Consider the following 10747-nt stretch of genomic DNA (forward strand, 5'->3'; position numbering starts at 1 on the left):
AAATGGGAGGATACAAGGGATGGGATAACCATTGAGATGTAACAAGAATAAATTAATAAAAAAAGGGGAAAAAAAAGAGAGAGAGAACCACTGTGTTAAATCAAAACTATCTTGGTCTCGGGAACTGGAAGGTGCTGCCCCCTGGTGGGTAGAACAAAAAGTGCCTGGCAAATTTATGGTGGGGCCCAACCCATGGCTAGAATGTATAAACAGCCTTCTATGGTCCTGCCTTCTCCTTCTCTCCTTTTTCCCTCCATCCATCCCTCCTTCCCTTCCTCCTTTCTTCTTCTCCTCTTCTTTTATTTTCCTCTTAAAAATTAATACATTTTGTTTTCATTAAAAACCAAGCATACATTTTAGCTTATTATATTTTATTTCCCCTATGTTTTGTTGTTACCTCTTAGAAGCTTGTTCTTTCCTAATGGGAGACAGAAAGGGTGCAGATCTGGATGGGGGGGGAGATGGTGAGGAACTGTGAGTAGAAGGAGAAGCTGTAATCAGGATACACGAGAAAAGACTCTATTTCTAATAAATGGGAAGGGAAGAGAAAAAAATTTTAAAAATTAGCATATAAAGTAGCATATTTCCTCAGGGCATTTTTATACTTAGTTTTAGTTGATTCCCCACCTGTATCCTTTCCTCCTTACCTGTTTATAATCTTTTATTCATCCATAAAAATAAAATTGTGAAATTTATAGGGAAATGCATAAAAGTGGAAAACATACTAAGTGAGATAACCCATACTCATAAAGACAAATATTTAGAGTTCTCTCTTGTGCACCCCTGTTTTCTGATGGCAGGCTTGTGGGCTAAGGTAGAGCGCTCCCCAAATAAGCACTTTCATACTCTCAGGAAATTATTGTGTAAGAGTGATGCTGGGAGAGTGAGAGGAAAAATGTGTGTGTGTGTGTGTGTGTGTGTGTGTGTGTGTGCATGTGTGATGGGTGTGTGATATGTGTGTGAGTGTGTGAATGTATGTGTGTGTGCTGTGTGTGATATGTGTGTGATTCAGTGTGATGTGTGTATGTGTGATGTGTGTGAATATAAGTGTGAGTATGTGATGTGTGTGAATGTGAGTTGTATAAGTGTATGAGTGTGTGTGTGTGGTGTGTGATATGTGTGATGCTAGTGTGTGATATGTATGTGTGTGTATGATGTGGCTCTTTGATGTTTGGTACGTGTGATTGTGTAATGTGTGTGAATGTGTGATGTATGTGTGATTGTGTTTGAGTATGTTGTATGTGGTTGTGTCTGATGTGTAAGAGTGTGTGTGAGTGTGGTGTGTGTATGAGAGGATCTCTGTGTGTGTATTTTTGTGTCTGGTGTGTGTGTGTAAATGTAAAGTGTGTGCTATGTGTGAGTTTGTGATATCTGTATATGTGTGTGATGTATGTGTTATTGTATGTGTGTATCTGTGTGTATGTGTGATCTGTCTGTCTATGATCTATGTTAGGTAGAGAATGGTTCAGGGAAACACAGTGATAAATCTTTAGAAAGGAGCTTTTTGTGCATTTTTTGTTTCATTTTAGAGATTTTTTTTGTCATACTGATATTTTGTTTGTTTGTTTGTTTTGAAAAAAAAGAGAATATACTGGTAGGAAGTTGGGAACGATCCAGGAGGAGTTGGAGGAGGGGAAATCATGATCAAACTATACCTATGAAGAAACCTTTGGCAAGTTAAAAAAAAGAAAGAAAGAAAAAAGAAAAGAGCTAGAGAGATGGCTCAGCTTTAAGAACACTGTCTGCTCTGCTCTTCCAGAGGTTCTGAGTTCTTTTTTGTTTTTGTTTTTGTTTTTGTTTTTCGAGACAAGGTCTCTCTGTTGTAGCCTTGGCTGTCCTGGACTAACTTTGTAGACCAGGCTGGCCTTGCACTCACTGCTTCTGCCTCCCGAGTGCTGGGATTACAGGCGTGTGCCACCACGCCCAGCTGAGGTTCTGAGTTCTATTGCCAGCAACCACATGGTGGCTCTCAACCATCTATACTGGATTCTGATGCCCTCTTCTGGCATGCAGGAGTACATGTAGAAAGAGCATTCATACATAAAACAAATAAATCTTTTTTGTTTGTTTGTTTGTTTTTTGTTGTTGTTGTTTTTTAGAAGTCTTGTGAGTAGTAATATTCTTTTTTTTAATTAATTTATTCATATTACATCTCAGTTGTTAGCCCATCCCATGTATCCTCCCATTCCTCCCTTCCTCCCACTTCCCCCCTACTCCCCTCCCCTCCCCTATGTCTATGTCTGAGGGGGACCTCCTCCCCCTGTATATGCTCATAGGGTATCAAGTCTCTCCTTGGTGACCTATTATCTTTCCTCTGAGTGCCAGGCATCTCCATCCAAGGGACATGTTCAAATATGGGGCACCAGAGTAAAACAAATAAATCTTGAAAAAAAAGAAAAAGAAAAAAAAAACAAAATCAAGAGCATCTGGAAGTGGTACACACCTATATACACATGTATGTGAAAAGCTGGTACACAATGATCACTTGAGGCCAGGACTTCCAGACAGGACAATACGAGACCCCCCACTTTAAAAATGGCACAGCACTTAGGGAGGTGGCTCAGTGAGTAAGAATGCTTGCTCAGTATGTGTAGCGGTCTATGTTAAATGCTCCATGTAGCTGGTCATGGTGGCACACACCTTTAATCCTAGCACTCAGAGGGCAGTAGCAGGCAGTTCTCTGACTCTGAAGCTATCCTAGGCTAAAGAGAGCAACCTTGTCTAGAAAACAAAAGAAAAAAGAAAAAACAAAGAAAAATACCAGGATTCGTGTAAAACATTAGGTCTACAACCTCAGTGCTGTGGGTGTGTATGGGGAGACAGGAAGAGCCACTACGACTTGCTAGCTGCCAATCTCGCTCCAGGTTCAGTGAGACCCTGACTCAAAGGAACAAAGGACAGAACAACAGAGAAGGACATCCTCCTGTAATCCATGTATACATATGTGCATGTACCCCACACATACACATGCACACACAATCACAGCACAATACAAAAGCTGTCAGGGATGTAGACAGAGACACAAGGTATATATATGTGAGCCTCTAGAGAGTGGCCCATGACAGAATGACACTTTAAGCTCAGGGGTAAGAAGGCCTGGGATAGCAGCCTTGAAAAAACTCCAGGGAAATCTGTTTATTGTAACAACAATTGACACACATGTTCCCCTTTTCTGGCTGGGGTCCTGATGTCCCACAGTATGTACTGCAGACTTGGCACAGATGGTCCTATAGGCCTCCAGGTGCTTCATGGGAAGTGCTAGGTTTCCACTCCATGTTAAGCAAGGACATACTTGAGCTGGAGATGCCTCATGGTCCTAGGGCAGAGAAAGTCCCTGGGGCTATGTTGAAGTCATAGGCTGGGTGCCAACCTAAAGAGATGTCTAGCAATTGTGAATGGATGAAAGGAAATGGAATTGGGACAGGCTAGGACAACTGTCCATTAGAGGCAGGTGGAGGGAACTAGTGTCCAGATTCGTCTCTCTAGGAACATCTGCCTAAGGGTCATAACTTAATGTATTGCTCTTCAGAACCTGGGTACCTTTATTATCCTAGTCTGGGATGATAAGAGGGTACCTGGGAATTGGTCCTGCTGTGAGTTCCAGGAAACATGTAGAAATTCCAGAGAAGAGGGTCCTGGGGGCTCAGCATGGGGAAGACCTGGGAGAGTGTCTTTGGAGAAGGATCAGGGGGAGGGAGTTGGGAGATTACAACCACAGTAAAGGGCTTGTTATAATTGGGATCAGCAAAGGATGCCCCTAAAGTCCAGAATATGACCCAAATCTGAGAATCTAGAGGGATGTGAGAGTGGGGGAGGAACAGAGTCAGAAAGCATACTTCTAAGGTGACCATTGTGGGACATTTTTTCTAGTGGAAACGATGGTGTCAGATTTGAGGAGTAGGGAGCATCATAAGGTGTGGGGTCTTGATGTTCTTTTGGGGGGTGTCTATGGAGATGAATTATAAGAGAATCTGATTACAAAAATGTGAGGGGGAGGTCTGGTGAGATGTACCATGACGGGAAGCAGATAGTTTCAGGGATGAGTTTTGGATGAGAGGGGATCTGTTAGAAGGCCATTTAAGGAAGGCTTTTTGAGGGTGGTGGAAATTTAGTATTCATGTGTGGGGTCTGGAGAAAACCAAGGGGGAGGGTCTGCATTTGGGTAGCCAAGAGTGTGTGGCCCACACTCCTGCCACCCCTCCTGTCTTCTAGTGCTGGTAGATCCGTGCAGCTTTTGCCCCTCGTCAGAGAAGATTCGCTGTGCCGTGAATGGCAATCAATAGAGAGACCCTGCAGATGGTCAGAGTGCAAAGACCGAGTAAATGTGGCGTTCTCAGCCTTCGATGAGACATCTACATCACACTGTTCCTCACATGACTCAGGGAACTTTGCAGAAGAGGGGGCATAAAGATCTTTAAAACCAGCAGTTGGGGAGGACTGCCAGAAAATAGTCTTCAGGACATACCAGGACCGCCGCATTTGTGAATGCACAGCAGCTGTGGTTGTGTGCAAGACCAAGCCATTCAGTATTTCAGCATAGATGGAAGAGGGGGCTCATGTAGCTTTGGATAAGGAAAATGGGTTTTTTCTCCAGGGAAATATCCCCTGTTGGAATGCCTGTAGGACAGTGGATGGCTCTACACTCATGCACACATGGCCAGTACTGACTGAGTGGACTCAGAAGGCTACAAAAAGAGGTTGGAAGAAAGGTGTGGTATAGGGGCACTGAAGAGGAAATGGGGTGGTGTCGGTGTGTGTGTGTGTGTGTGTGTGTGTGTGTGTGTGTGTGTGCACGCGCACTGTGTGTGTGTGCGTGTGTGAGCATGAGTGCACTTGCGTACACAGGTAAAACAAAGACATTTTGTATACATGTATGAAATTCTCAAAGAACTAATTAAAGAAAAAAAAAGACTAAGGAACTATTAGGGGTGTGTTTGAAAGGATAAAAAGTGAGGTTTCAGTTATGGAAGGTGAGTAGAGTTGGCGTATTCCTGGAAAAGTTCTGGGGTCTAGTATGTAGAACATCTTATGAAGATTTTTTGGGGGGGGAGGAATGGTTTAGAGGGGCTGAGGAATTTTATCAAGGGGGATGGATGAATAAAGGCCACTTAAGAGTCCATAGACTCTTTCTCTGTCAGATTCTGAGGTTATCTTGGAAATGTGTGTTTTACTGAACTGAGGAGGAGGCCATGGATGGTGAATTAGGGTATCTGAAGGAAAAGTCATGTATACTTTAGGGTAGTTTCAAGCCAGCAATGTTTGGAGGAGAAAATATCAGGGGCATGAGGGGTTAAAGATAGGAGGTTGGGGTTGAAGAGTAAGTTGGTGGTGGGCTAGTGGGTTAATGAAAACGCGACTCATCTGTGTGGGCCCTAGAGCATGAGACAGAGCTGAAAGATAACAGAGCTGAATTTTCTTGGCATGAAAGCTTTACTTCCCTTAGCCCTTCCCACCTTTCCCCATATTAGTAGAATTTTTGGTACACGACCTGGGGTCCACTTTCTTCATACTGTTCCCGCAGGACCCAGCAGGACTGGAAAGCCTGTAAGGAAGCCAGAATGGAGCCCCCGATCCACACGGAGAAATTCCTGTTGGGCTGCGCCATCACCACCACGTGGTCCTTGGGGGGCAGAGAGCGCAGTAGCTCTGCCCTGAAGCGACCCTCCAGCCCGGTGAAGAGTGAAGAGCCTCCACACAGGAGTACGTTCTGGGCCACGTGGGTCCGCAGCTCCGGAGGCACCTTGAGGAGGCTCTGTTCAGCCATAGCCGGGAGGCCTATGGGCGACAGTCCCGGAATCTCTGGGGGATGGAATAGGAGCTCTGGGCACTGGAATAACTCCTTCCCCAGAGTGACAGTCCGTCCATCGGGCAGCTTCAGGGTCTGCTTGCACTCCTCATCCAGACGGGCCTGTTCCTTTTCAAAATCCGAGGCCAAATAGCAGTGACAATGTTTGATGTTCTCCACCATGTCCAGGTCCTCCTGTCGCAATAAGAAGCCAGAGCCCAGCAGCATCTCTGCTAGGAAGGCAGTAAGATGGCTGCCGGCCAGGTCCAAGCGTTGGATGGCATGGGGTAGGTTGTAGCCCTGAACAACTGGCACCGTGTAGCTGACTCCATGGCCAGTGTCCACAACAAGTGCATTAACACGCCCATGGGCGTAGGCTGACAGTATGGATTGAGATGCCACATATGTGGCTGGGGAGTGCAGAGACTCAAAGGCTACTTCCACTAGCTTCTCTCGGTTGGTGGCAGGGCTGAAGGGGGGATCTGAAAACAGTAGAGGGTGGTCCTGGGTGGATACTCGGAGATCATGTTCTAGGATGTGCTGCCATATTAGTTCGGCAGCTTCCCAGTCCACCACAATACCGTTGCGAATAGGCTTCACCAACCTTAGCTCTGGCCGGGAGCGGGCTGCCTCCCCAATAAAAGTTTCCAGCTCTGACCGGCCCTTGGTGGTCTGTTTCTTGGGCTGGCAACCCAGGATGGTGGCCACCGTGTAGGTGGGGTGGGACTGTCCTGCAAAGCCCACCTTACAGGTGCCTGTGCCCATGTCAATAACCACAGCACCTGTTTTTGGCAGGAGCCCATAACCCACCATACTGAGGGAATCTTGCTCCAGACTCTCGTTCTCCAGGTATGTGCTAGAGTTCAGGGCAAGAGGCCCAGGAGTCTCTGGGGAGGGCTGAGGTTTGGGATGTCCATTGACGTCCATGGCTTCAGGTGGCTTGGGTGAGGCTGCTTGACCAGGTGGACCTCTTTTCTCTGGGGGTGCTAGTACAAAAGGTTGATTTGGGCCCAGGGTGGCCAGAAACAGAGAGGGTGCAACAGTGGTCTGTGACATCACTATGCCTGCCTTTGCTTCACAATGCAGGCATGTAGTGGGTTGAGATGGGCTGAAGGCATGGGGGGGGGGAGCTTCTTGAATGAACTTCATCTGGGAGAAATGTCTATTTACTGTAGATAGATAAGAAGAGAGTCTACTCAAATCTAGCTTGGTCAAATAGTGAGTTTAACTGGAGTTACTTAAAGGAGTATTGGTAAGGGGTTATTTATAGGCACATGGCAATACTATATATACATAAAGGGTAAAAATATCTCCAGTTGGCAAATGCTGATGCAGAAGCTTCCCATACTTAAGGATACCCAGGCAGGAGGATGGTTTCTATCTGAAACCCAGACTGCAGTGCTCAAGAATACCCATCATAATAAATGATCCTTATCTGAAATTGCAGAGTAAGAAACAAGACCAGTACACTTTCCAGCAGACCCCAGCCTTATAGGCGCTTCCTGCTTCAAACCCTAAAAAAAAGAGTCTCAAGGCCTCCTGTCACAGAGCACAGCTTCTGTTCCCATGGAGAGGCTGTTGCCCTTCAGTGTTGTAGTTAAAGGGCTGTCTGCTCCTGTTCAGGTGGGAGGTTTTGCCACTTCATCTCAGCCTGATCTATCAATAGCAGTGTGTGTGTGTGTGTGTGTGTGTGTGTGTGTGTGTGTGTGTGTGTCCTTCATCAGCTCTTAGCTATCTACACAGCCTTAGAAAGGGGTGTATCCTCCTGAGCTCCTACCCTTAGTAATCGCTAACTGCCTTCTGATCTAGGGGGATGGGATGAGACTGCCTGAGACCCTGTCCCTTAGTAACCATTAACTGTCTATAAATCCTTGGGGAGGAAGGTCATGTCTTGCCAGAGGGCAGTGTTCCACTGCACGGTCCCAGAGCCCTTATTTCTTCATGACTATCCTCAAAGTGCCCACTCTTCAGAGGAAGGCAGAGTCTCTGACTCAGTGTCTTTATTAAAGGACCCTTCTTTCACCCAACACACACAGTCTGATAGGACCAACCCACAGTCCTTTTATGGGTACCTTGTCCAGCCTCCCAAGAACATAAATCAGAAGATTAACAGCACAAACTGACTGGCTGACTTCCTCCCTTTTGTCTTTTCTTCCCTTCTTTAAGGTTTTTTTACTTTGCATTTGTTTATTGGTGTGTGTATATGTATGTGTACACGCACACCTGTTCTGCTAGTGGCTCCACAATATGTGAAAAAAAATGACACCATTTCCTCCATCATCAATTCACTACTAAAAATGTATTACTTCCTCAGGAGGAGATATGACCTCATGGGTACTTCCTCTATCCATTGTGGAAAGCTGGAGGGCCCAAGCTTCCTCATGTTTGCATAGCTGTGGTGTATTCATGGTTACAGTGATGATATCTGGATGACAGTGTTTCACAATAGTCTTCTTTTATCCCCCACGTGTTTGATTTTTGTCCTCTCTTTTTCGGTGTTCTCTGAATCTTACATGGGGATAGGAGGGCATTGCTGTCCTGTTTAGGACTGAGCACTCACCAATCACTTATTTTCTGCACTTCGACCAGGTAAGAGACACTGCATTCACCTTTGCTCTACACACAAAGGAGCCTCTTTGTCTCAGGCTGAGAGCTGCAGTGCTCTGTGGCTGTAGATGTAAATATTAATAAGGAAATCTCAGAACACATCCACGTAGGGAAAGAATGGTAGTATGCTGGCTTGTTTGGACATGTGCCTCTCCCAGCTGTAGGCTTTGTACTATGTTCACAGTATTGTGTGTTTATTCAATGCCTTAGAGAGGAATTCTGGTGGGTTTTGTTTGTTTAATGATTGCCAATAAGAACAAAGAACACAGTAAGTTAAAAAACACTTTTTTTTCTTTTTCAAACACAGATTTCTGTTACAGTTTTAAATATTGTAATAGTGACTGAGATGGCTCAGCCCTTGAGAGCTCTAGTTCTTGCAGAGTACTCGAGTTCCTGTTCCTGTCCAATGATAGTTTGTAACTCTCCTTAAAACTCTAGTTTTGGGGGATCTGACACCCTCTTCTGATCCAGTGATCATGGACATACATGTAGAGAAAATATTTGTACATGGAAAAGAATATGTAAATTCTGTAATGGCTGAAAAGTGTAAGGATGGACTCACACAGGCCAGGACTCATAGCTTAGGTGAATCCATTCTCTTCTTCTACCATGCAATCCAGGGATCCAACTCAGGGAGCCAGCCACTAAAAGGTGATTTGATCCACTGAGCCATATCATTTACCCAAGAAGATGCAATCAAATGGATTGGGCTAAAAATGAGTGAGTTAAGCCAGAAGCAGAAAGACTCAAATGGTATATACTCACTTATATCTGCATACTAGCCCAAGGGACATGTCCCACGAAAGCCTTCACTTACCAGGAAAGTGGGACAGAGGGGAGGACATCCCATTGAGACTCTGGATGAGAGAAGCATGGGAGAATAGCAAAGTAGAAGGATCCAGAGGGTCCTAGAAACCTACAAGTAGAACATTATGATAGGCAGATTTGGGCACAGGGGTCCTGCTCAAACTAAGGCAAAGCCAAGGACAATACAGGCGGTAAACCTTAAACCCCTACCCAGATCTAGACAATGGTCAGAACATTCTCCACAGTAGAGCGGAGAGTGGGATATGACTTTCTCACATACTCTGGTGCCTCACATTTGACCATGTCCCCTGGAGGGAGAGACCTGGTGGCACTCAGAGGAAGGACAGCAGGTTACCAAGAAGAGACTTGATACCCTATGAGCATATACAGGGGGAGGTAATTCCCCTCAGGAACAGTCATAGGGGAGGGGAATAAGGGGAAAATGGGAGGATACAAGGGATGGGATAACCATTGAGATGTAATAAGAATAAATTAATTAAAAAATTTCCCTATTAGCATCACATTATCTACAGGGTTGTCACAGTGTTTATTTGTTGATCTATGCACCTTCAATTCTCACTTTACAGCCTTCTATTGCCAACAACAGGAAGGGATGTTGAATTTTGTCAAAAGCCTTTTCTACAGCAAGTGAGATGGTCATGTGATTTCTCTCCTTAACTCTGTGTGCTGCTTTGCATTTTGATTTGCATTTGTTGAACCATGCATGCATTACTGGGTTTAAATCAACTTTATCATTTAAAAATGATTACATATTTATTTGTTTACTTTTTTGGTACGAGAGCCTGCATGGCAAATGCAGAGGAGAAGACAACTGGTTGAAGTTGATTCTTTCATTCCACCATCTGGGGCCCAGGGATCTAATCCAGATCATTCATCAAATTTAGTGTAAAGCACTACTCACTAAGCCATCTTGCCAGCTCCACTAAACATGACCTACATATGTTTTAAAAGTATTTATTTAGGAAAACAGCTAATAGTATGATTCCTTATGACTTTCAGACTCCTTCACTATTATTTTACCATTCTCCCTGTTTCATCTGTATTTATCTCCCTCAATCTTCTTAGGTAAAACCCCTTTCCATTTCTTTAGATAGATCACTTTTGCCCTGCTATTGCCTTCTCTCATGTTTCCCCAGGCCCCTATCCTGGCTATTGATCCCTTTTTAACTTATCTGCCTTCTTTAGTTACTTCTTTGGTTATTCACACCTGAAAATTTGGAGATATAAATCTCAGATGAGAGGAACATGGGACTTAGTTATCATTCCAGGCCTGGGTTACTTAACTCAATATGTAATTTTCTTATTCCATCTGTTTACCTGTAATGTTTATGATTTCGTTTTTCTTCATAGCTGAATGGTATTCCATGTGGTATGTTTGTACCACATATGGACCTGGGCCTGGAGCAGAGTATTTTTCAAAAGAAGAAAAATGGCTAAAAATAAATCTAAAAATATAATGGCCTCCCCAGTAATTTGGAGAATGCAAATTAAAACAACTTTGAAATTTTTATCTTACCTCAGAGTAAC

General features: G+C 44.4%; 1 protein-coding gene across 2 annotated transcripts; it reads right to left on the reverse strand.

Annotated features, from left to right (window-relative positions):
* Positions 1 to 504: 504 nt before the first annotated feature.
* On the reverse strand, positions 505 to 6856 carry LOC311604981 (actin-like protein 9). Of its 2 annotated transcripts, XM_084795270.1 has the most exons (2): positions 5489 to 6856; positions 505 to 525 (listed from the first exon to the last, which is right to left on the reverse strand). In XM_084795270.1, exons 1-2 carry the CDS (start codon positions 6839 to 6841, stop codon positions 520 to 522), a joined length of 1359 nt encoding a protein of 452 aa, XP_084651396.1. In that variant the 5' UTR covers positions 6842 to 6856; the 3' UTR covers positions 505 to 519. The 2 variants fall into 2 exon arrangements, with proteins under 2 accessions (XP_084651396.1, XP_084651395.1); XM_084795269.1 differs by lacking the exon at positions 505 to 525 and having other exon boundaries at positions 5422 to 6856.
* Between the last annotated feature and the right edge of the window lie 3891 nt (positions 6857 to 10747).

Source organism: Acomys minous (assembly GCF_964271855.1).
Source record: "Acomys minous genome assembly, chromosome: 9".
Lineage (NCBI taxonomy): Eukaryota > Metazoa > Chordata > Mammalia > Rodentia > Muridae > Acomys > Acomys minous.

Coding starts and splice junctions, on each gene's coding strand:
- LOC311604981 (XM_084795269.1), bottom strand. CDS start 6,841: ATGTCACAGACCACTGTTGCACCCTCTCTGTTTCTGGCCACCCTGGGC.